Here is a 27,107-nt window from a genome sequence, read left to right as displayed (position 1 = left end):
TAGAGATGAAATAATCATCACAATATAATTTATAATCTCAGCTACTAATAAATAGTACAATGATATCCTTGTTAAGCATCAGAATCAGAGGCCTAAGCTGTATTAGATGCCTTCCATTTTATCTCATTAATTATCATCTATATTTTATAAAGAAGGAAACCAAAGATATACGGAGGGACTGGGATTCAAAACCAGGTCTTCTGACTTTAAACCACTGTTGGTTTAGTGTTTTGTTTTTTTGGTAAGTCATTAAAATCTAACAAAGCACAATGCACAAAAAGTGATATTGACCAAATTTCTACTAAAATAGGATTTGAGCTTACAATCCTAAAAGCTTACCTTGGCTCACCTACTTATCTATTCATTCCTTGGCATAGTATTTATTGAGAGCTGCAGTAGGATGCTGTGCAATGGTGTGCCAATGGTGTGCAAATCAGACAAGACCCCTGCCCTCATACAACTTAAATTCTAGTGGGGGAAGAAAACTGTAACAAAATTAATCAAATGATAAATACCATTAACATAAAGCTGGCTACTTTCATCACACGTTCAGTTAAAAAGTTTTGTAGCTCACTTAATGGTATGGAAAAAATCAAGGTCTAAGATCTACTTGAAGACAAACTCTAATATAAAAATACCTCCATAAAATATCAAAGTGAATTATATACAGTGCTAGATGTATGCAGACTTACATATATGTACAGATTCCAAACATATATTTATGCACACACATAATCTATACAAAGAGCCATGCTCAATGAAAGATAAATAATTTCCTAAAAAGGGTTCTAACAGCCTCTCTGAAATACTACAGAAATTAAAAGTTTCTCTCTTCTCAACTCTGTCCAGTACATATGCTTTGGCTGTGATGGGATAAAATTTTCCACTTCAAGTGCCAGTGCAAGCTGTACATTACTGCTTTAATTTTTCACAGGTACTGAAGTCACATGAACTGTTAATTCTTGAGCTTAACTTGTATCAGATCATTCTGTCCAGTTTACTTCAAACTGGCCCTCACCTATAAACAAATATGATGATTTTATGTGTTTTTTTGTTTTTGTTTTTTTTTAGTCTTTTGACCCTAACAGGGATTTGGGACAAATGATGTTTAATCAACAGAAATCTGTTTCTCAAAACAGAAACATCTGTAGGCAGATTTTCAACATGTAAATAGATGTAAGTAATGGGAGTATCTTGATCTTGAATTCGATTCCACTATGAATAATTTAGTGCCATTATTTAAAGGTATTTAAAATAATAGCTTTCCCTAGAAAAAGACTAGGTCTATTTAAAAAGCTTTATTTTCCCAGAAATCTTTTATCAATGTATTTTAGAAGATGTTAGAAAAAGCGAGGGATTAGGGACAGGGTTTGAGACTAGAGGTTTATAAAGACTTAGCAGCACACATCAAGTTGAAGGAATAAGGCTGCTTCATAGTTTAATAAATGAAGGAATTTTTTGGACTTCCAGTTTCTGGATGAAATGAGGTATTCGTGAAGTAGAAAATGGCTGTTGCATTTTGCTGTAATAAACTGTTTCTTTGGGCCAGAAAGCCTCCCTCCTATCTTCTGTCAAAAGCTATATGTAAAACAAGAGTAGGCTAATTTGTGAATTGACAAATAAGGCTACAGCTCAGACCCCTCACATTTTGTGATTTAACAATGTACACATCAAAATAATTTCAAGATTTAATAATGATACAGGAACCTATTTTATACAAAGTTAAATAAAATTGAAATGCTACAATACTTTTGGGCAATGAAAATAAAGTAGCCCTTTCTCTTTTTATGGTATACAAAGAAGCTACCAGCTTGTAAACAGTCGGAAATTATTTCGGAGTGGGTACTTTGTTCAAGAATTCTCAGGAGTATATAGAACTACGATAAACTTTTGGAGTGGGTATTTACTCAAGAATTCTCAGGAGTGTGCGTAACCAGGATAAATCAAAAGTCAACATTTATTAGGTACCAACTACATGCAGATGTTAGACTGGCAATATGAGGAAAAGTGGGTTATGGAAGAAAAACATTGCATTAAAAGGGCATGGGAATTCACAATCTATGGAAGAGATACATCCCTAAATAATTGATGCAGTGATAAAAAAGATATAATACAGAAACATGAGGAATCAGTTATAAAAAATTAATTTTGAAAATGGGGAGATGAGATATTTGGGGCAAGAGGGAGAATCATGAAATGAGGCCGGGGACTAACACCGAGTATCTGAAATACTAGGAGAAAGCAGAAAACTTTCTAAAGTATCTTTCCTGCCATCTTGTAAGGCACCTTATTCAGCAGGATTAATTCTTGGGGCTTTGCTAGAAGGTAAAACTATTCCTTTTTTTTTTTTTTTTTTTTTTTTTAGTTCACATATACTACCAGTCTCTTGGGATTCTAAAAGTTCTCATCAAGAATTACTTTATTTTTTTTAAGTTTGCTTATTTATTTATTTACTTATTGAGAGCAAGTGAGCGAGCCAGGGAGGGGCAGAAAGAAGGAGAGACAGAATCTCAAGCAGGCTCCATGCTGTCATGCAAGCAGGCTCCATGCTGTCATGGGGCTTCAACTCATGAACCATGAGATCATGACCTGAATTGAGATCAAGAGTGATGTTCTATCGACTGAGCCACCTGGAAACCCCAAGAATTAATCATTCTAGTCAATGTTTTCATATACTATGGAAACTGTTAAAATAAAAATATTAAACAGATTTAAAATAAAAAGATTTGCAAATTTTACTAAATAACATTTTATATTTTAAGGTAAGAAATAATGGAAATTTCATTGTGAAGATTTTTATTAAATTATAGTATATTACAGTTTATCTCCTAATAATAAGATTTTAGGGTAATGTCAAATAAAAACCTACTTGGCCACATTATTTCTTGAGTTTCTTCTGGGCAGCTTTCTTCTTGACCATCTGTAATCGCTTCATGGCATTGAGCTGTGACTCTTGTGAAGTTGGACCTTTAAGGGATGCTGAGGGAGAGCTGCTCGATTCTGAAGTGGTTTTGCTAGTGGTATTTCCACTGGACCCTGATGTCCCACTATTTCCATTCCCACTGAGTTGGCTGGTGTTTCCTGGAACTAAACTACTTGGACTAGGAAGACCCACTTTGCTAACATTGTCACAACTAACAGAGCGACTAAGGCCAGTTTTGCCCAAAGTCAGAGGTGGAGGTGGTTTCAATGGTACAGTGGGTGAAGTGCTGTTATTGGAACCTATTTTGGAACCTACTCCACTTTTAGATGATGTTGCCAGACCAGTCAAACCCACAGGCTTCTGGTTAGTCGATGAGGTAGCAGGTTTCCCACTATTATTTTGGGTTGTTGAACTCAACTTTGCTGTTGATGGACCAGCAGAAGAAGTTTTAGCTGCAAAAGCTGCCCATCCAGTTAGGCCACTAGTTACTGAAGACGAAACACTGGTACTAGAAGAATTTCCTGAAATAGCCGTGGATGTCTAAAAAACAAGATAAATATTGCTTTAGAGCCAAGTATAATTAACACATAATGTAATATTCTTAAATATATAACAAATTTAATTGTTAGACTTTTTATACAGGAAGTAATAGTTTGGGAAATTTAAATCACACCACCACATTAAGTTCTTATGAAACTAATCTGAAAAAAAAAAACCCACAAGAATTAAACTTATCTATAGCTAATGGATGCTACCACTTCCAAAGCAGAAATTCTGGGATGCCAAATTCTTGTTTAACGATTCCAAAAAAGAAATGTATGAAATTCCTTTTTGAGAACTGCTTTTAGATTCAGTTACAAGCTCTATCAGAAAATCAGATTTAAAGCTTTAACTTGTTTTTCACCCAAATAAAGTAATATCTAGATCAGTAAAGCATCTAATTCTTTAGACTTCGCTCCAAATGGCTTCTGGATCATTTCAAAAACAGAATCCAGTTTTTTCTTTAAATTTCTGAAAAAGTGAGAGAGAGAGAGACAGCGTGTGCAGGGGAGGGTCAGAGAGAGAGGAAGACACAAAACCTGAAGGAAGCTCCAGGCTCTGAGCTAGCTGTCAGCACAGAGCCCGACGTGGGGCTCGAACCCACGAACCGTGAGCTCGTGACTTGAGCCAAAGTCAGATGCTTAACCGACTGAGCCACCCAGGCGCCTCTAGAATCCACTCTTAATGAACACAAATGCTCATACCTAGGACATTTAGAAGATGTCTGAGATAAACAGATTCATTTGATAATTACTTATTGAGTTAATGTGTCAGATTCTGAATCCATTTTTTAAATAATTTTTTAAAGTTTATTTTATTTATTTTGAGAGAGAGCAAGCAAGTGGGGGAGGGTCAGAGAGAGAGGAAAATAGAATCCTAAGCAGGTCCTCTCTATCCACATAGGAGCCCGATGTGGGGCTCGAACTCACAAACTGTGAGATCACGACCTGAGCTGAACTCAAGAGTCAGACACTTAACCAACTGAGCCACCCAAGTGCCCCCTGAATCCATTAGAAAAAAAAATGTTCCAACACCAATTTTGAGCAAATAGCCCCTGCATTGCAAAATATGTACAGATTTGCAATGTTAATTATTTATGATTATACAGCTCTGGTGATATATTAAAAAGGTTTCATAACTTTATTTTCACAATTTGTTGAGGTTTCCACTGAAACTATCACACAAGAAGAGATCCTTGCTCTGTATAAAGCATTTTATTACCTGCCACATGAGCTGCAGTGACATTTCAGGCAGGTCTGACTCACTCCCAGGTGAATTTTTTAAAGATATAACACCTTAGTTTCTCTAATTAACTTCCTTGGCCAGTCAAAAGCTAACAGTGATACCAGCATCATTATATAAATAAACACTGCTCTTATTCACATGAGGACAGATTTTTTTTTACCTTGATATTTGGCAAAAATGTACTTTGCTCAAATTAATTACAAATTGAACTTCTCACCAGCACTCTCTCTACCTTTATATTTTTAAGAAGAGTCCCAAAACTGTTAGATTTATTATAGGTAAAAGATTAAGTCTTATAAACAGTATTTTATTTATCAATATGGTAATGACCATGCCTAAAATATATGCAGTTATACATGAAATCTGAAATCTGGGAGAGTTGATAAAAAGCATTTTTAACCCATGTGAAAAGTGATCAGAATAGAGTGTTGAGAAGAAAAGTCCAAAGTTCTGTTCACGTTCTCTGAAAAATAGGGTATTTTTTCACATTATACATCACACAGTAACTTTCTCAAAAGGTTATCCAGGAAGATAAACCGCACATAAATTACAAGTTCCTGGAGGAATGCACAATGGTAATGAAAAAGAGATAGTAAAGAAAGTAAAAGGACACGAGTGTAGTAAACTTTTAATTTTCAGTTATGAAAAATCTAATTTTTTCCTTTTCTATTAACACAAAACTATCTGCCATATGGCTAAATGATCTTTCAACAAACGTCACAAAAGAAAACCCATCTGAAGTAATTAAAAAGACCAACACTTATGAAACACAAATAGAAAGCAAGTTCTGTGTTCATAGCATTTTAGTTTAATGGCTTGCTGTTACTGGTATTGCTTTTCAACAGAATGACAGATGGCTTATAATACTATCAGGACATGTAAAAGTAAAAAGAACACAAACAATCCAAAACAAGTAATTTCTTAGTATTTTAGTAAAGAAAATAAATTTCTCAATTTTTACTGTAAGTAAAAATTATCCATTATCCTAGTTAGAAAGCTATTTACTTTTTAATATGTGAATGGAAAACTATTTTTTTCTTAGTAAAAAATGTATTCATTTTTATCATAAAAATACCAAACCTTTTAAATCAGAATAAACATGATAACCAAGTTAACTTATTTGCCATAAAATGATTTCATGTTCAATTTTTTTTAATGTCTATTTATTTCTGAGAGAGAGAGAGACAGAGAGAGGCAGAGAGAGACAGAGAATGAGTGGGGGAAGGGCAGAGAGAGAGGGAGACAAAGAATCCAAAGTAGGCTTCTGAGCTGTCTGCACAGAGCCTGACACAGGGCTCGAACCTACAAACCCTGAGATTGTGATCTGAGCCAAAGTTGGATACTCAACCAACTGAGCCATCCAGGTATCTCTCAAGTATTTTTTAGTCAATTAAATTAAAATTGAATCTTAGATAAAATGGAATGTACTATACCTTGACCTCTGTCCTCTTAAATGCTAGGAAAGTTGTCTCTTGCTTGAGTTTAGTTTCTGGTTTCTTAACCAATGGATCTTTGACAGCTGGAGCTACAGATACAACTGTGGGGGCTGGTTTCTGTGGTGGTTTCTGAGTTTTTTGAGCCTGTAAAAAAATCAGTGGATCAAATTAGATACAAAATATTAACTGAATGCGCACACACACACACGTGCGCACATGCACGCCTAAAAATCTGTCACGGACTCCTCACTGAATTGAAATACAGCTGAACATTTACAAAATATTGTGGTGACACTGAAAATACAGATTCTTGGGCAAATTATTTTTTATCATCATCCTATGAATGGTTTTACTTCTAAACAGTAAAGATAATATTAAGCTTTAGAAATCATGTAGATTAGGGTTGATTAAATACCATTTAAACAAGGCAAACCAAATTGTTTAAAAAAGAAAATCACAAACTGTCATCAGTTAGCTTCACTTGTGATGAAGTGCATTTATCTATTATAGTTGGTCAATAAGACTTAGGAGAGCTTTTTTCTTAATATTCAGACATACGTCTCTAAATAACTGAAGGGGAGTTAAAGGGTACTCTGGATCAATTATGCAATTTTAAGTACAGAATGTGGATAAAAGAACTATTGGTGATAAATGATGGATCTTTCTGAAGTTTTGATCCTTATGTAATTTTGATCCTTAGGTTTCAATTCATCCAATTTTTTATATTACATGCTTTCCATATAAAAGTATACCTACTTTCAAACATCACTTACTAAGAAATATTCAGATGAAGAATATTATTAAGGATGCTATAAGACTACCTGTGGTAAAATATCTCAACTAGCAGTAAAGGAGGGCCAAGTTACCCTCTACAACAAAACCATGCTACGAGAACACAGCCCTCAGAGTAAATAAAAAAACACATGGTTCCATAACCATGGCTCTCAAGCTTACATTTCCTTCAATCCACATCTCTCAGAGGTTAGACTCTGAAGACTGACCTAACTTGTATGCATTAGCAGATGAAGATTCATTACAATGAGGCCAAGAAAGGCCCTCTGTCTAGAAGATCATGTTTGGATGTTCTGCTTCCTCTACATCACCTGGCCATCTAGCAAGTTGAGTAAGAAACACCCAAAGAAAGCCCTTGGTCCTTTGATGGCAATACTAGTTTTGGGAACTAGGATATTATCACTGACTTGGTATTGCTCAACAAGGTACTATAATTTTTCACTGGGTGATTGCTTCACATATTGCAGAAAGTATGAAATTCCCCACTCAGGGCAATAATCGCCAGTATAGCAGCAATCAAAAATATCATGTATTGCTAAATGCCGCTGAGTAGGTGCGTTACTTCCCTAGACTGAAAAACCAATGCAATAAGTCATATGAATCTCCAACATTGCACTGAGGCAAAAAAACCATTCATGGTAAAGAGAACATTATAGAACTGAAGAATGATTGTGGAGCCTACCACACACTATCACAACATCGGAACTAGGTGTTCCTATAATAATGCGTACTGTAGAACTTGCCCTATTTGGGAGAAATTAGTGTGAAGAGTATGGGGATATAAGGTGCTATTTATAGTAACTCTAAGATATCTTGTAGTAATAACCAATGCACGTATCAGAACCTCACTGAAAGCAATTATAGTTAGAATGACTAGGTTTAGCACCCACATTTTTCCAAATTCCTTTCTCTCATTATTTTGTGTTTACTGGATCCTGATCTTTAGGCTCACTTCAGATCATGGCTTTTGGTATTTCTCCAAGTGTATTCTTAGTGAATTCTAATCATGTTTTAACATGAGTCACGGCTCTCCATTCAGCACTTTGACTCCAGGATATATGGACTAGACTTATCGACTATTTCTGGTACTAATCCACATTTCCTCCATTTTACATACCTGAAACTGAGAACAACAGAATGTAGAATGTGTCTAGTCCTGAGCTCTGCTCTGGTGCTATGCCAATGAATGAGACATGGTCTTACTGATCTAATGAATTACACATTTAATTAGTAAAGCAGATAAAGAATAAAAGATAGCTGAGATGAAGAAAAGCTGAGAAGCAGGACGTATGGGAACAGGAAAGTTCACCACATATTCAGGGAATGATACACTTAGTCTGGCATGGCCAGAGTATATGTGTGTATATGGTGAAGCAGTGGGAGAAAGGAATACAAAGATAGACTTGGGTCAGAGAGAGAAAGTCTCTATATTCACTCTAATGTGTATAATTATGTAAGTAATTGAGAGTCACTGAGCATATTTAAGTAGATAAAGTTAGATAAGTACTTTAGAAGAATAAAATTGTTTTAACTGAAGTGAATAAAGTGGATTGAAAGGAAGCAAGGAGCCTCCTTAAGAGGCTAAAGCAATAGACAAGAAGTGGGGGATTTGTAGAGCAAGGTAATAAGGGCAAAATGAACAGAGTCAAGAAATGTATAAGAGGTAGAGCCAGCAAATTTGGTAAACGAAGGAATATGGAATTAAGAGAGGAATCAAGGATAATGGTTTCTAGTTCAAGCAACTGGGGGAAAACTGAATGGAGAAGAAAACAATTTCAATTTTAAACATGTTAAAGTTACTCTAGGATATGGGGTCAGCTGTCAAAGTTCATTCCAGAAAGAGGGTTAGAACACTTAGAAATCCTTAGTACAGATTTGGTGTAAACTAAGCCATATAAAACGGAGGAGAAAATACTTTGAGAATAGTGCTTACTTAGTTGTGACTTTACAATAAAATAAAAGTAAAAAAAACCAAACAAACCTTTGAAGGTATACTAAAGAAAGATGTTGTGGTCACAAACTATTTTTACCATTATCAATTCTTAGTGACTACTTCTTTCAGTGCTCTGGAATACACTATATTGTTCACCCATAATCATTTGGTTGAGGTCCTAGATGACTAGTTTAAACAATAAACTAAATAAAAATCAGACTAAGCAGAAAAATTTTGCCTTGTCACAGAAAATCCCTGTTACAAACTGAAAGTATACATACTATTAATAGGAAATAAAAACATTTCATATAATATATATATTATATTTAATGTTTGTTTGGTTGGTTTTTTTCTTTTTTTTTTGAGAGAGAGAGAAAAAGACAGAGAGAGGGAGATACAGAATCTGAAGCAGGCTCCAGGCCCCAAAGTGTCAGCACAGTGCCTGATGCAGGGTTCGAACCCACAAACTGTGAGATCATGACCTGAGCCGAAGTCAGATGCTCAACCGACTGAGCCACACAGGCACCCCAAACACTTCCTATTTCTGATTTAACTGAATGAAAAGTAAAATAGGTATCCTGAATTTTTACTTTTAACGAAGTACTCCTAACTTTAAAGAAGATATATTTGACCAGAAAAGTCTATGTAGAAATTTATTTGGTTAACAAACATGAACTCTTCGATCAAGAGTTCCTATCTAAGGGGAAGAAGAAGACGAGAAGCAATAAGTCACTGATGTAAATAACAACTTCTTGATTTCTTTAAGGGAAAATGAATAAAAGTTACAGAATCATTCAATATAACAAATGGAAACACATTTCAGTATGGTGTTAAAGGCAGTTATGTTAGTGAGCAATGGAAAGAGAAAGTACAGTGGGAAAATGAGATAAATGGTCAGACAATGAGAAGGAAAGAACGAAGAACAGGGAAACACAGATGGAAAGACACAGGTGTATACACAAATAATGCCTCTGTAAACAGCTTGTGAGTTTGATGGTTTAAGCCACTCAGGAATAGACACTTTCAATATGTTCTTTCCAGACTCACCAGAGACCAGTGCTTTGTATCTCACCATTTCCCACAGTGCTTTATAGCATTTCTAAATGTTTGTAAATGCAGTGACATACTAGTAACAAATATTCATATTTTGTGAGTCTCTAATCAATCTTGTTTATCAGCCTCTAATCAATCTTGTTTATCTATAATAGAATAAGCTAAAAGCTGAACAGAGAAAAATGGGTATAACATGGTCTAAGAGTTTAGGCATAATACATAAATCATACATATACACTATACATAAAACACTTAATCAGTGTCTGTAATTTATTTTTTTTCAACTATCTAAAGGTTCAAATTTTTATTTTGAAAAGCAAGTATCAACAAAAAAATGACAGAGACCATTTAAAATGGAAGACAAAAAAAGATTCTTACCATTCTTTTCATTTGTCTGGTACATCGGGCACAGTACCACACAAGGCGAGGGTCATTTACTTCCTTGTCTGTCACCTGGGGCTTATGGCAGTCTTGGTGGTAGAGATTATGGCACTCCTGACATTCTACTAATTGATTACCAGATGCCACCGTCATTTGCCTAAGAAAATAACCATTAAACACTGCACTTACTTGAATGCAACAATTAAAAAAACGATTTTAACGTTTATTTATTTTTGAGAGACAGAGTGCGAGTTGGGGAGGGGCAGAGAGAGAGGGAGACACAGAATCTGAAGCAGCCTCCAGGCTCTGAGCTGTCAGCACAGAGCCTGACGCGGGGCTCAAACCCATGAACCGTGAGATTACTACCTGAGCTGAAGTCAGACGCTTAACCGACTGAGCCACCTAGGCGCCCCTGAATGCAACAATTTAAAGCCATTTAGGGTTGTATTGCTAAATGTGATATATTAAAGAAGGTAAAAACCCCAGAAAATCAAACAGCAAGATAACAAACTCTAACATGTAGCCTGTACAAGTATTCTATCTCTTTAAAGCTTGTGCTCAACCATGAATATAAGGTGCCTTAGTAACTAAATTTGACTATCTTCCCTTCGTCATTTCTCATTGTAAGTTTTTTCTTTCTCCTGGAAGGGAGGAGACTTTGGCTAGTCATCTGACAGTCTCATAATATTTTCTCTATGCTTCTATTAAATTTCTTTATATTTGTTACCTACATGTTGTTCTGTATTCTTTATTAAGGTACAGTTCATTAAAAACAAGCTGCCTATATATTTAAATTGACTTACATATAAAGGTAGAAAGAGGACCTAATTATCTATAGTGTTTAGCATATTACTATGCAGATATGAGTGTTCAGTAAATACATGTGTTGGGGCGCCTGGGTGGCTCAGTCGGTTGAGCGTCTGACTTCGGCTCAGGTTGTGATCTCTCAGTTTGTGGGTTTGAGCCCTGCATCAGGCTCTGTGCTGACAGCTAGCTCAGAGCCTGGAGTCTGTCTTCAGATTCTATGTCTCCCTCTCTCTCTGACCCTCCCCTGCTCACGCTGTCTTTCTCTCTCAAAAATAAATAAAACATTTTAAACAAACAAACAAACAAATAAATGAATGTGTTATCAGCTGAATAGGATGTGTCTCAGAAAAATATAAATTCTGGGGCATCTGGGTGGTTCAGTTGGTTCAGTGTCCGACTCTTGATTTTGGTATAGGTCATGATTTTGAGGTTTGTCAGATTGAGCCCCATGTCAGGGTCTGTGCTGACAGTGCAAACCCTGCGTGGAATTCTCTCTCACCTTCTCCCTCTGTCCCTTCCCTACTCTTTCTCTCAAAATAAATAAAATTTTAAATATATAAATTCCAACAGCTCAAAAAGCAATCACCACAGCCTTAGACTATCATAATAACTCTCCAGATGGAAGGTTACAGTTACTAGTTCTCTTTCCATTATTACTTTACCATTCATTTCTTATTTAAAAGTGATAAACTTTATGGTAGATAAAGGCTGAAATAAATATATGTGAAAACAATGAAGCTGTAACAAATGTTCCTATTCGGAAGTATATTAACTCATTCTCTACAAGGGTCACAAAAACTTATTTACTCAGTTCTAATGCACCAGAAGCTAACATTTTCATGAAGAAAACAGCACAAAGATGTTAATCGTTTCTGTTGTGCTAGGCAGTAAAAGCCATGAACAATTAAAAATATAGCCTTTGCATCAAGGAGTTTCAAATTCAGTTATTCAGATCTTTACAATGTATCTTCTCATAAGCAAAATTATCCATGTTTTTATAATTATGTATCCATGTTTTAAAACAACACTCAGATTACCTACATGATTCATTCATGAATCAGCAGCAGGAAATGCTGCTATGACATAATAGATTAAAGATGCCACAGTAAGGAAGAACAAATATTTAACAATTTTGAAGATGTTAAATTGTTATATGGGTGGTTCACAGAGAATAATCTACTTATCTATCTCCTATCCACCTCCAAGTAATAAGAACACAAGAAAAATACCCAACAATTGATCTGAATTTTTTTTCTTTTTGTTTGTTCTTCACAAAAACAAAAGACTCTGTGGAAAGATAGAACTTACCTACAAACAACACAGGCCAATCCCATTTCCATGGCAAAATCATCAGCACTGGTCTCCTCAAAACTGGAAAGGTCAGCCATAGCTAAATCCTTGCTAGTCTGGACAGTAATAGGAGAGGACCGTGTCTCTGGTTTCTCCAATCTAGGTTTCTTTGGAATGTCAACTCCTTCAGTGATGTCTGATTTCATCTATAAAGAGCACCCAATCAGTAAATACCATGTTAGAATAAACTTTAAATGACTGAGAGCTGGATAAGATAGACACTATACAAAGACCAAGTTCACTTGATAGATATTTTGACATAGTTAGGGGCAGTTATAAACACTAAAGATCTGTAGAAGATGTCTAATAAATTCATAATTAATACATTAAAAGGAACCAGCAAGGTAGAAATAAAAAAATTCAGAGCATTTTAGCATATAACTGTATTTGTCTTTGTATTCTTTTATCCATTAAAGAATTTTGGAAGCTCAACGGATTTACTTACATACCCTGAGAAGCCACAGCACTAACAAGCCTATTTTTAAGGCTACTTTTTATTTTAAATTATAAACTACCAATATTGAAAAGAAGTAAATAACAAACCATCTACCAGTTATCCAGACACTGCCATATTTCCTTCAAAGCAAATTCTGGTTCCTTTCTTTAAAATATAAATGTTATAGATCTATCTGTCAGATTGGCAACAATGAAAAAGTCTGGTAAGATATGGATAATTTGCAATTCTTATACTTCCTTTGTGAGAATATAAATTTAGTACATGCACTTTGGATAGTAATTGGCAATGTCTAGTAATGCTGAAGAGGTACCTATCCTATTATATCCATTTACAGATATGCATCCTATAGAAACTATCATCATGTGCACAAAGATTTATCTTTAAAGCAGCACACTGAAGTTCCATTGTAATGGAAAAAAAGGAGAAATAAGCTAATTGCTCATCAGTAGGGAAATGGATAAACTGATTTATTTACTGAATAAATATTACATGGTAGCTGAAATAAATATTCAGATCTTCATGTATCACAGAGATGAATTTGAAAAGTACATTTTGAGTGATGAAAAAGTAAGCTGCCAAAAGGTATATGTGTATAGTATGATACTATTTATATAAATTTAAAAGCACAGAAAATATAGTTTATGAACAGCCAATATTTAGCTAAAGCATGAAAACATTTGGGACTAAAATACTCCACCTTAAGGGCAGGGATTACTAAAGATTTTTTTTAATGTATTTTTTATGCAGTGGTAAGATCTTTTTTTTTTTTTATTTAATCTATTTTTTTTTTTAATTTACATCCAAGTTAGTTAGCATATAGTGCAACAATGATTTCAGGAGTAGATTCCTTAAGCCCGTCAACCCATTTAGCCCATCCCCCCTCCCACAACCCCTCGAGTAACCCTCTGTTTGTTCTCCATATTTAAGAGACTCATATTTTTGTCTCCCTTCCTGTTTTTATATTACTTTTGCTTCCCTTCCCTTATGTTCATCTGTTTTCGGTCTTAAAGTCCTCAGGTAATTTTAATAATTGACTATGTGCAAAAGTCATTCAAAATAGGCAATCTGAGACTTATGTATAGCTCTGTTAAGGTACACATCATCCTGTAACAAATTTCACATTTAGCCACTTACATCTTTATTCTTTCCTATCTTTTCTTCTCAGCAACTGTTCCATTTAGAATACTTATATTTAAGTTATGGATTAAAGCTTATACTTGAGATTAGTACATCACCTAGGGCTCAAATGAGTGTTGCCAATGGCTCTAGTATATGGTTAAAAAAAAGTTTCTAAATTTTACTCATTTTTCAAAAAATCAACATCTATAATTATCCAAATACGTTTACTGAGTAATTATTGTGTACTTTTACCTACTATTATATAAAAGGAGAGAAAACCAAAGCATTATTCCCGCCTATAAGCACAATTAATTTCCTTTTTTAAAAACTAAAAAATTAATATTCTTACTTTATCAGCTGGTCTCTTTTCAGCTTCCTTCTTTACTTTTTCAGTTGTGAGGGTCTTGCCATTATTATTGCCAGAAGGAAGACTGGAGGATATTTTGGGCTCTTGCTTAACAGAAATAGCTTTTGTGCTTGAAATTTTGGGTGGCTCCACATCCTAAGAGATGAAATAAAAAAAAATACCTATAATCAAATGTTCTAACCAATTGTAAAAAGTAGATCATAAATGTAAATGATTTTCAGTTAAAAATTATGTTTAGGCCAATGTAACATCTATTTCTTTAAACAGATTTATTGATAAACAATTGGTATACAAACTGCACCTATTGAAGTGTAAAACTTGTTAAGTTTCATGTGAAACCATCTCTAAAATCAATATAATAAACATATCTGTCATCCCCCAAAATTTCCTTGTGGCCCACTATAATTACTGTTAACCATATACATCCTAGAGAAACTATGTCCCCCCACCCTCAGGCAACCACTGCTTTCTGGAACTATGAATTAATTTACATTTCCTAGAAATTTATATGAACAGAATCATACAGTATTACTCTTTTTTCTGGCTTCTTTCACTCAGCCTACTTATTTTGATATTGATTCATATTGTTATCAATAGTTCATTCCTTATGTATTGCTGAATAATATTCTACCAAATGGCTATACCATTTGTTTATCCATTTATCCACTGGTGGATATTGGTTTATAGTTTGGGGCTATTACAAATAATGTTATTATGACCACTGATGTACAAACTTTTGTATGGACATTTACTCCCATTTCTCTGGAATTAATGTCTAGGAGTGAAATGGCTGGATTATGATAGGTATATGTTTAATATTTAAAAAAACTGCCAAACCATTTTCCAAAGTAGTATACCACTTTACATTTCTACCAGTTGTATATAAGAGTCCTAGTTCCTTCATATCCTCATCAAGTCTCGGTTCAGTTAATCTTTCTAATTTTAGACATTCTAATAGGTATACAGTAATTATCACTGTGGATACAATTTCCATTTTCTTAATGTCTAATGATGTTAAACAGTTTTTCAAATGCTTGTCTGCACTATATGTTATCTTGTTTGGTAGGGTTTATTAAAATTTGTTACCTTTTTTTAAAAAATGGAGATGTTTATTTTATTAATGAGTCTAGAAAGTTCTTCATAGGTTCTGGATACAAGTCCTTCATCAGACACATGATATACAAATATTTCACCCAGTTTCTGGCTTGGGTTTTTATTGTTTTATGCTTCTAATCGGTGTTCTTATATTACCACTTTGCTGATATTTATACTTGCTATCTATTACTAAAGTATAAAAAGTTTATGTATATAACAGCTCCTTGGAATCACCCTCCAAAATAGGAGGGCATTTACTACCATTCTAAATAAAACTAGCACATCTGAGTGCAGTCTGCTTTTTTGTGAGAGCAGATAAATGTAGAAAAATACAAAAAGGAATGATATACATTAGCTTCAGAACAGCAGTAACCTCGAAGGAGGAAGAAATGAGGAAGGGATAAAGATTGGGGCTTTAGACTCCCTGGTAGCTACACTTGATTTACTGTGCTGACTGTGTATATGAGGTGTTGGCAAACAGGCCTGGAGGCCAAATCTGGCCTACTGCCTGTTTTGTTTTGTTTTTTTTTACAAATAATGTTACATTAGAACACAGCAATACTCATTCATTTTATGTATTATCTGTGGCACTTTCATGCCACCATGGCAGAATTAGATCATTGTACTAGAGACCACATGGCCCACAAAGCCTAAAATATTTACTATTTGATACTTTACAGAAAGTTCAGTGACCATTCATGTAGACTTCGTAAAGTGATGGAAAAAATGTTAGTAATGCAGGTAACTTAAAAGTGTGTCTTTAATATAAAAAACTAAAAACATAATCTTGTAGCATTTGAAAACTATTATCTAATTCAGCAAAAAAGTTACAAGTCATTCACTGATGAGTTCAGTTCTAAGTTACTGTTTTTTTTTAAAGTTTATTTTATTTTGAGAGAGAGAGCAAGGGGGAAGGGGTAGAGAGAGGGAGAGAGAAAACCCTATCATGGGGCTCAAACTCACAAACAAGGAGATATGATCTGAGCCAAAATCAAGAGTCAGGCACTTAACTGACTGTGCCCCATCTAAGTTCATTATTTCACATATGACTTACTCAATGATATAAATGAAGACAGCAACTGATTTTTATGTTGAAATTACATTTGGAGAGCCAGTTGTCAATGTTTATAAGCCCACCATGCCTCCAGGTGATTCTCTCTCTAGAGCTAGAAATGGACAGCTGAAGACTACAATTAAGTGAATCCATGCTTTTTAAATATCGACAAAATATTTTCTCTAAATTGACCAAAAGAAGTAACTCCAGTTAGAAATGTAAGGGCAGGAGGCCTTTAATCAAAACAAATTTTTCATGTACTTTAATAGATGAACTTTCTTCTGTTTTAGACTCTCAAAATACAGTACTGCTTCTTTAGTAATAACAGGTTTTATCTATTGGGATATTATCAATATTCAGAGCAGGATGAATTTACTGGTGTGTTTTGCAGAGTTGTATAATTTGGTCAGTTTGAACTCACTGAATTTATCAGAATGAGAATGGTAGAAGAAATAAGGACACAATGATGCTATTATTCAAAGGACAATAAAAAGGCTTGAGAATACTAGAGCTAGTATTGAAAAAAGACCGGGGACCAAATACCACTGTGTACTTGGGCACTGAGTCTGGAACTTGGGCCCATCTTTAGTTTGAGACAGAGGATTAAACTGACCTAGTGATGTAATCCTGTCTTCTCTTTCTCAGTTTGTTATCTGGGTCTAAAGACCTGGATGACTTTGGAGTTTCAGGGCTCTAGAGCTTGTGAAAGGTTTGAAAGAATGTCTCAGGTATTATGAATATAATAAATGCTGCCATTCACTAAGAGCCTATTATGTACCAGGTAGATACTGCAGTAGGTGGCTTGCATACTTTATCTCATTTAATTTTCACTATTTTGCAAGTTAAACCTAATTACCCTCATTTTACTAATGAAGAAAGAGAGGCTAGGTGAAATGAAGTTACTGTGCACCTCAGTTTCCTTATTTTTAAATGAAAATAAATAACACCTATTTCAAAGGTAATCATTATCACAATTAAAATTAATTATACACATACACCAAGCAGAAAAATATCTGAAACACAATAAATGTTCAAGATATATTGTCTATTACTACACAACTAGTAAGAGGCAAGCTGGGATTCAAAACAGGTTTGTCTAGTTCCAAAATGTATATTCTTTTCACATAAAGTTGTTGGGCTGCTTTGTTATTATCAAAGTTGGAGCCACACAGTTGTCACAGTTTATCCATAAACCTCCTTTTCCCCTTAAAGTATCCTATCCATATTCAATCTACTTCATGGCAAAATCCCTATCCTTTTACTTCACAATTTTTTTTGCCTGTAAAACATTAGAGAATAATTACAAGTTATGGTTAAAGCTTAAAAATTTTTTGGATGAGAAATAATTAGAAATTAAATCATAAGTAAGTGTGTTTCCCTACACATAAAGTAGAACAGAATGTCCCTCACACCCAGCTAACTTTTCTACGTAGAGTAAAAGTTCTCTGAAAGCGTGAAGGAAGAAAAGAACACTAAAGAATATAATTTCTTCATGCCACAATGAAAGATTATTTTGGCAGGGAGATTGTTTTGTGATGGTCTAAATATTAACACTGTTCTACGGCAGCCCTTACAAAACTGCCCCCAAGCGTTTTATTCACATAGGTACCTTTTGAGAAGGACGGTAACTTGAATCAATGCCTCGAGCCAAAGATTCATCAAGCAGTGCCTTTAGCTTTTCTGCAGAATCCTTACTTTTTGAATGTAGGAAGCCAAGTGCTTTCAAAAAAATGGGATCAAGTTCCAAGTTTACAGCAGCAGCCATTGCAAACACCTGAAGAAAATAAGAAAGGGGGGGATTAATTTAGAGACAATAAGCAATTATCTATGCTAAAGTTTATCTATTTGGTCCTTTTGCTTATAATAGGTAATACTGTGCCCATGATACAAAATCTGAAATGTCCAAAAGGTTATTACAGAAAAGTAAATTTCCTTGTCATCCCTACCAAATTCTTTTCCTCTGAAGCAAGGACCTTCAGTTGGATACAGTTTTGTATGTATCCAGACCCATGGCTGAATTTTAAATCCAGATAAGCTTCTCCCTTCCACAGAGCCCCTTTTGCACTGTTTTAAACTATACACATACAGTTCAGTGTATAGGATCTTGGTGTGTTTAGGTCAGGTTTACCCTATGTCAAAATTTCTTCTCTCAAACCTTATTTCCATTACTGAAAAAAAAAAAAAAGATTTGGGGGACTGAGGTGTTGCAGGAGAGCAATGGTTAAAGGAAACATCAGGTGGTGAGCTATAAAAGTGACTGCTGCATGTTTTATCTCAACTATCTTTTTAAAAATCTCCTTAGTACTAAGCTCCATTCTTGAATGTCTCAGAAAACATACTAAAATAATCTTTTGGATTACATTTAGATTGTGGTATCTCATGCATTACCCTATTTTTAAAAAGCAAGGTATCTGAGGAATGGTGCCATAGTTACTACCAAATATATATGTACATAATATAAAATCTCTCCCATAGGGCCTATGATAATGCTCTGTGTCATTAGGGAGCTTAAAATATAGTGAAGATGTACATCAAAGACTTATGAAATTCCAAAACATTAAAAAGTTTTGTTTTCAACTAATACTGATGCTATCATGTGGTTCTAATTCTTGTGTCACTTTTTCGAATACTACTCCAGGCAAGGAATTATTAAAATAAAAATGTATACTTTGTGTTCAATCCTTTGATCAATATTCTAGGGCTTGAAATCGTCTTCTATCCTTGAGGTTAATACTGTAATAATGCAACACACATGTGCTGTTAGAGTTAAAGCTCTATCAGCAATTCCACAGTAATCTCTCATTTTCAGGGGTTTATAAAGCCATTAAGGCTTGCTGTAGGTTGAATGTTGGCATACGAAAGTTCAGACTAAAGATGAAATTTGTTTGTTTTTTCCCCATCTACTTCTCCCCAAACCCTTTCCAACTTTTGACAGGAAACACACCCCCACACCCACACTCACAGGCTTTTCTTTTCTTTTCTTTTAAGTTTTCAAGAAGGTATTAGATACCTTTCTGATAGCCTCAAAAGTATTGCCAAATCCTGTGCTCTACTAAAATACCTGAATCATCCATGAATCCAAAAGCCAATACTTTAAATTAGTAATTTAATGAAAATTGAGAAGCAATCTGTCACTTCTTAAGACTGTATTATTACATACATCATATATATAGACGATAGATACAGAAAGGTTTTAAATTACTTATGGTATAGACTGGTCACTATACATATCTCAGGAGAAAACAGCTCCTCATTAACGTGTCCAGGATAAAAACAGTAAACCTGCCATTCCTCCTGAGTGCTCCAGGGGAGTATGGCTTAATCTTTTTATCGAGCTAACTTTTTATAATTAAAGAGCATACTGTTTACTTAGCCAGAACAATCTGTTTTATGAAGTACTGACCAAAGGGTTAATACTGAGAAGAATCCTTCCTATATACTAGAAAAACCTTTACTTGAAATTTCTATGCTGGAAACCAGAAGCAAAGCATTTACTGTTATGTATTTCCATAATCACAGATAAAAGGTTTGCAATATGGATTAGGTGACAAGAGTCAGTGCCTAGCTTTTAACACTACAGAAGTCATGTCATCAACACCAACATTCCAATTGGAACCCTGGAGTCAGTTCTTTTTATATGATCCTGCAGTTATAAAACTGAACAGGCTTTGTGCCCATGCCCTAAATTACTAACATGTCCCAAAGGTCTTCACAGTGGAATACAAGGGAAAAAAATAAGAATTTTTTTTAATGTATTAAAGATAAGCTATTAATACACAGAATGATAGCAGTGTATACATATAATTGATAACTCACACATACATGGAAGTTTGCTCAATATACTCATGGAGTGATGAGACAAGTTTGGAGTTCACTGCTTTAGTTTATCCAGCAACTTCTAGTTTTCCTTTCCCTATTATATATACATCAAGGCTGCTTAAGGTACAAACTACCTTTCCCTAAAAAGGCCCTCCGGCACTTTCATTCAGCTCAGGCCTTCCCTCTTTCCACAACAACTTCACTGTTAGCTGCCCATAATCTTCTAGCCCCTACTCATTATGTATATATTCCCCTATATTTTCTACTTTTTTTTTTCAAGCACTGCTTACATCTCCTTACCTTTACTATTTCCCCCATGACATATCCTTTTTACCACTGTCTCCCAAGTGGTGCTCCTTTGACTTCCTACTCAAAGAGCAAAGAGGTCTACAAGACCTTATTCCATATGCTGCTTTTGGAAAAACATTCCATGAGCACCATTTATCAGCATCTTTCTTTGAAATCTACACCTATACCTTCATGGTTGCTAAAGTATGGAACATCTGCACTAGGCTCATCTTCTTCCTTCTCCCCACCATCTTCTTTGGCAATTTCAGCATCTATATTGATGATATTCTCCAGCTTCCTGCTCTTAGTTTACTTAGTACTTCAATCCCAAGGAGCTTCATCTTCAGCCACCAAAACCTTAATGCAGACACAACTATTCTCCTTTTCGACCATAATCTCTATTATTTTATCTCTTCCACCGTTTTCACTAAGGAACCTCTTCAGGGTACCAGGTCAACCTTCTTCACCTCCCTCCCCCATTTCTTGCTTTCCATTCCACCTTCATTTTGAATTTATAGAGGCCTCCAGTTCCTTGGTTCCCTCTGCTTTCTCCTTATTGGCATCTCCTTGCCTCAACTTCTTTCCCACATCAAACAGAAAACAGTATTTGGGCCTAAAGTAAAACACTCACTGTTAAATGTTCTATCATTTATATTTTAGTTTTCCACCTTACTTTTCCTCACCCTTTTATTTTTTTTAAGTTTATTTATTTGAGGGAAACAGAGACAGTGCAAGTGGGGTAGGGGCAGAGAGAGAGAGAGAGAGAGAGAGAGAGAGAGAGAGAGAGAAAGGAATCCCAAGCAGGCTTTGCATGCTCAGGGCAGGACACAAGGCTCAAACCCACAAAACCATGAGATCGTGACCTCAGCCGAAACCAAGAGTTGGACACTCAACTGACTGAGCCACCCAGGTGCCCTTCCTCACCCTTTTATATTGCTTTTTCTGGTTTCTATTATTTCTCCTTTCTTACTGGCAAATGCACACAGAGTAAAATTTATTTTTCATCTACTGAAGTTCTTAAAGAGGTCAGCAACTAATTTCTCAATTTATCTCTTTTATTATTATATCCAAAAATATTTTCCTGGAGTTGTACCAAATTATGTTAACTTTTATATAGTTCCTTCCCTGTATATTCCAAAATCCATCACCAAAACAAACTGGAAAAGAGCCATATCATTCTTACTGAGGATTAGAGCTAAGAATTCACACCCACAATACCACTACTATCACATTTCTAGGTTATTGACATTTTTTAAAGTAGTAATTATAAATTTCTGACATTCTTTTTTTATTTTTGTTTTATATATATATTTTAATTTTTAATGTTTGTTTATTTTTGAGGGAGAGAAAGGCAGAGAGTGAGTGGGGTAGGAGCAGAGAGAGAGAGGGGAAGACATAGAATCTGAAGCAGGCTCCAGGCTCTTAGCTGTCAGCAGAGAGTCTGACATGGAGCTAGAACCCATAAACCGTGAGATCATGACCTGAGCCAAAGCCGGATGCTTAATTGACTGAGCCACCCAGGCAACCCCATTCTTTTTTCAAAGCAATACCTAGATTTTAAATTAATTCTACCATTAAAGCATTAAGTTTCTTTCAGGTATCTCTATCTGTATATATCTATATCTATCTCTATATAGAAACACACCTAGGACTTTGTTTTTTAGAATTCTAATCCTCAATAAGAATTCTTAGCTCACAATAGGAATCATCTATAGCAAATGCATATAGCACAGAAAATCTAACTAAACAATGATCTCTTTTTTCCATCTCTTTCTATCCTTCTAGATAATTTGCAGTATGTCATTTAAAAATTTTTTTAAATGCTTATTTATTTTTGAGAGACAGAGCACGAGCACCAGAGAGGGGGAGAGAGAGGAAAACACAGAACTCATAGCAGGCTACAGCTCTGTGCTGATAGCACAGAGCCCGACATGGGGCTCAAACCCATGGACTGTGAGATCATGACCCGAGCCAAATTTGGACACTTAACTGACTGAGCCACCCAGGTGACCCTGCAGTATGTTATTTTACTTCCCATCCTGTATTCCATGGTCCAGCTTTTTCAAAGACTCTCTTCTCTAAACACCGTTGTTCTACAGTCCTATAGTTTCATCTACTTTATAGTCATCCGACCTTCTCCCTGCCTGCACCCAAACTCATAAGTGAAGCTGGGATGAATATATACTCTGTATCTTCAGAGTTACCAATCTCATCTAGGCACTCAACACAATACAGCAATCCTATCATGCCTCTCTTGTCAACTCACTTCCCCACTTTCTTCCAAGCTCATTTACACTTTCTCCATTTTCCTTGAAACTGCTACTCTACCTCAGTAGATGTCTTCACTGACTTCACAGAGAAGACAAAAGCTGTCAGAGAGAAAATAAATTAACATCCTGCCACTACATCTACAAACTTACCTGTGCCCATCTTTTCCTTTTTCCCACCTGATAAATGAAGAGGTGGCTCTCCATGCAATGCTACCTGTACCTGGATCCTACTTTTTCCTTCCCCATCTGGACCCCGAGCTATGGATTATTTACTATGTCCTTTCCATCACCCTTTCTCTCAACCTCCTCCTTTCTACTGGCATCTTTTCCTTTACATTTAAATATATTCAAGCCTCTTCTATCCAGTCTTCTTCATTTTATAGCAAAACCTCCTCCAGAAAGTCATCCTCATTCTATACTCCCTTTCCTCATTCTTCTACTTATGGTGCATTTAATCCTGCAATTTGGCCTATGTCCCACCATTCCATGAAAATGTTCTCACCAATATATTCACAGCTTTAGGTAAACAGATATTGTTTTTTCCCACTTGTTTCTTAACCTTTTTGTAGGTTTCTATTCCACTTCAACATAAATGAGTTCTGGGTCTCTTCTCACCCTGCTCTACACCTTCCTTTCAAAATGTGACATCTGGGTCAGCAGCACAGGCATTATCTGGGAGCCTGTTAGAAATACAGACTCTTGGTCTCTACCACGAGGCCAAGTGAAGAAAAAACTCTGGGAGTGGGTGCAGAAATCTGCATTAAACCTTCAAGGTAATTCTAATCCACTTCAAAAGTTTGAGAATTACTGTGCTAGACAATTTGATCTATACACTTTTGCCATGGATTATAAATTTATCTCTCCAGCTCATCTATCTCTTCCAAGATCCAAATGCCAGCTTTAAATGGGAATCTCACCGGTGCCTCCTATTCAACATGTCCCTAACAGAACCACTCATAACCTCTTCTTTTGTCTCCCAACCAGATCTTCTAGCATTCCCTTTCTCAAATGATAGTTAATCTGACTGCTCCAGCCAGAACCCAGGTATCAGCCACTCCTTCTACCTCCTCAACCCTTATCCCACCCTTGCATTCAATCACCAAACCTCCTAAACATACTTCAAATTCATCTACTTTTTTCAATCCTTACTACCACCACCCTAGACCAAGATACCATCATCTATTACCTGGCCTACCATATTAGCTTGATCAGTCTCCCCACAACCACTCGTTTCCCTCCACATCTTTATTATCCACTGGGTTAAAATGCCCTTTTCACTTCTTGCTGTCGAAAGGTTAAAGAACAAGATCCTTAATGAGGTCTCTAATGCCCTACATGATCTGGTAGTACATGTAAAATATACACCTGGCACAGAGTACACATTCATTAAATATTACCTAGTATCTCAGACTATTCCTACTCCTCACTCACTGTTGTTGTAGCCATACAACTTAAAGTCTCTCAACAGATCATACTCTCTCACCTCAGCACAGCAGTAGAAAGTGTCCCATCCCCATCTTATTCATCCTTCATATCTCAGTATTTTTTTTCCCCACATTCTCCCAACAAATTAAGAAGTCTTACTGTTATATGGTTCCCAAACATCCTGGAATAGTTTGGAAGAGTTACTATACTGTTAATTATGTACACAGTCTTTCTCATTAGAATGTAAATTCCATGAGGACAATCACAGGACTGAGCTTATCTACTGCTGTTAACTGTGTGCCTAGCAGAGTGCCTGGCAGGTAGCAGGTACTCCTTAAATGCTGGCCAAGTGAATACATATTATTCATTTCCTTTCAAAAACTTTCTCCTCCTTGATTTTGATTACACTTACCTTTTTTGATTTTTCTTCTCTGACTACTCTTCCTCTGGTTCATCCTTTTTAGCCCTGTCACTCTTGGTATTGCCCAAGTATCTGTTCTCATCTATCTTTTTTAGTTCTGCTTCCACTGTCTTCCTTGGTTATCTTCTATTTATCATGTTTTAAATATTATCTCTAGGCAGATGGTTTCACATTTTTCACCACTCCAATCTCACTTAAACTCAAATCCCACGTTTCCAGTTGCTTAGTAGATAGGTCTACCTGATTGCCCTAATGACATCTCAAATTGAGTTATGACTAAAACAGCTATTATGAATACTTTCCTCCAAAAGTTCCTTGTCCTGCACTTTTTTCAAGGAACGATTCAACTTTCTGTTAATCTGGTCTGAGGCCTAAATCCTTTCCTAACTAAGTCTTCTCCTATTCGTTACAACAAACAATCAGCAGGCCTTTCCTGTGGATTCTAACTCTGCAATCTTTCTCACATTTTGTACCTGTTTTTCACTTCCATTGCTAGAACTCACATTCAGGTCTTTATAACAGCCTTTTTTTTTTCTTTCTTTCTTTTTGGTATTATAGCAATTACCTAGTTATTCTCCTTTACTTCAACACTGTTGCCATTTAATGTTCCTAAAACATATTTTTCTTTCTTCCTTATTTTTCTTCTTCAAAAATTAAAACTCTCTACTGTCTTCAAAATAAAGCCTAATCTCTTGACCTACCATTTAAAAAGACAATTCATGAACTGGCACAAAAACTTTAAATCTTCATATACAGATTCTCTTTACAGCAGAGCCATTAGCTGGCCTTGACACCTCTACCCGCTTTTTCTGTCTGGGAATCTTTTTACCTATTTTTAGATGTCCAAATTCTACTTTCAAATATTACTTCCCATGAGGACTCTTCACCTCTGTTGTGTCCTTCTCCACCCCAAATACTACTAATAATCTCTCCCTCTTAGAATATCTGGTAGTGCTTTCTCATGGTACTAGGACTTTTTACCTTGAAGCATACTCTTTTTTTCTCCCACAAGTATTATATTCTCTGTAAAACTCTGAGTACTTTATGAGGGAGAGTCTATATCTTTTTGCCTACCATTCTGTTATTTTGCAAGGTACCATAAGATTATGGCTATAGAATTATTAGGGATCAAAGTATAATGGTCTTTTTTCTCCTTCTACACAATTCTAACCATTTACAAAGTTCCCAAACCCATCCTTCTTACACCTAATCCCCCCCCACCTCACTAACATCAAAAAAGCAAAAGCAAAATAAACAAAACCACCTCTTTCATAACTAGAGACTGTACAAGTTCCTACCTGCAAAACTCTCTTCCCAATCCTTTACCTGGCTTAAATTCGTTAATACCACTAGACAGTAAGTCCATGAGGCCCAGGACTTAACTTCATTCAGTTATATAGTGTTTGAAATTTAGGCTCTCAAAAATATTTATTGAATGAATGAACTAGGTTTTGTTTAAATGTCATTTTCTAGGGCTTCTGTTATCTCTCTAACCCAAATTGGATATTCATGTCTCACCCTACATGCCAATCTTAAAAAAAAAAAAAAATTCCAAAGTTGACCACCTGCACATGCACAAAATAAAGGAAACTGAATCTATTCGCACCGAGTGCAATGTTAGGGTTGCCATCTCATAACGGCTTTGCCCTTTATGTCTTCGGAGGCTCTTGCAACCTTCTAATAAAAATATTTTTTAAAGACGCTGCCCGTTTCATTCTTCTACTGAATTCTTGGCCTTGAGTTATGCTGATATGCTAGGGACACGTCTGGAAATGCACAGAAAGAGGAAAGACCACGATTCCAAACTAAGTGACAGAGCAGCTGAAAAGCGACATCAGACGCTCAGAAAAAGAATCTCAATCCTTTGATCAAAGCATGACACACCGAAGGCCTAGCACGGGGGGAGGTCTTTCTAGGAGCCGGAGGAACAGGGGAGGCGGAAAGAGGGAGCTGCACAGAGAAGTCGCCAAAACCTTCCGAGGAAGGTCCAAGACAGGGTTCTAGGGACCTGGTCCCTGGGGCCGTGCCCTAGATGGGCGAGCCCGCAACAGACTCGGTGGAAGCACAACCCTCACCGAAGGGAGAGAGCGGTCAGCCTGCGGCACGCGAGCGCCCGCAGATTACGAGGTTTCCTCCTAAGGAGCGAGGAAACCAAGACCCCACGGAACTACTCTCCCACCTCGGCCCTCGCGGAGGTCTCGAGCCTCCCAGAGGCGGCTGGGAGCCGGGGAGCTCGTCACAACTCACCGCTCCGCCCCGCTACTCCGTCCGTTCCCGGAGGCCCCTTCCGAACCGGTCCCGGAACTAGCCGGCTCCGAGAAGAGGGAAACAA

General features: G+C 36.0%; 1 protein-coding gene across 2 annotated transcripts; it reads right to left on the bottom strand.

Annotated features, from left to right (window-relative positions):
- Positions 1-2,779: 2,779 nt before the first annotated feature.
- On the bottom strand, positions 2,780-27,091 carry INTS12 (integrator complex subunit 12). Of its 2 annotated transcripts, none has more exons than XM_039255612.1 (7): positions 27,023-27,091; positions 18,162-18,326; positions 14,386-14,538; positions 12,419-12,606; positions 10,301-10,460; positions 6,142-6,288; positions 2,780-3,463 (listed from the first exon to the last, which is right to left on the bottom strand). In XM_039255612.1, the coding sequence occupies exons 2-7, from the start codon at positions 18,315-18,317 to the stop codon at positions 2,879-2,881; spliced, it is 1,389 nt and encodes a 462-aa protein (XP_039111543.1). In that variant the 5' UTR covers positions 18,318-18,326; positions 27,023-27,091; the 3' UTR covers positions 2,780-2,878. The 2 variants fall into 2 exon arrangements, with proteins under 2 accessions (XP_039111543.1, XP_039111544.1); XM_039255613.1 differs by lacking the exon at positions 27,023-27,091 and adding an exon at positions 26,955-27,018.
- Positions 27,092-27,107: the final 16 nt, after the last annotated feature.

Source organism: Hyaena hyaena, unplaced genomic scaffold (genome assembly GCF_003009895.1).
Source record: "Hyaena hyaena isolate Hyena2069 unplaced genomic scaffold, ASM300989v1 scaffold_535, whole genome shotgun sequence".
NCBI classification, from domain to species: Eukaryota; Metazoa; Chordata; class Mammalia; order Carnivora; family Hyaenidae; genus Hyaena; species Hyaena hyaena.
Note: the sequence above shows the minus strand (reverse complement) of the source record. Positions and strands in the feature narration are given on the sequence as shown.

Excerpts from the sequence above, each read along its gene's own strand:
- INTS12 (XM_039255612.1), bottom strand. The coding sequence starts at position 18,317 with ATGGCTGCTGCTGTAAACTTGGAACTTGATCCCATTTTTTTGAAAGCA. Across the intron at positions 10,461-12,418 it reads TTGGCCTGTGTTGTTTGTAG|GCAAATGACGGTGGCATCTG; the intron begins GTAAGTTCTATC and ends TTATTTTCTTAG. Across the intron at positions 6,289-10,300 it reads CCAGACAAATGAAAAGAATG|GCTCAAAAAACTCAGAAACC; the intron begins GTAAGAATCTTT and ends ATTTTTTTACAG.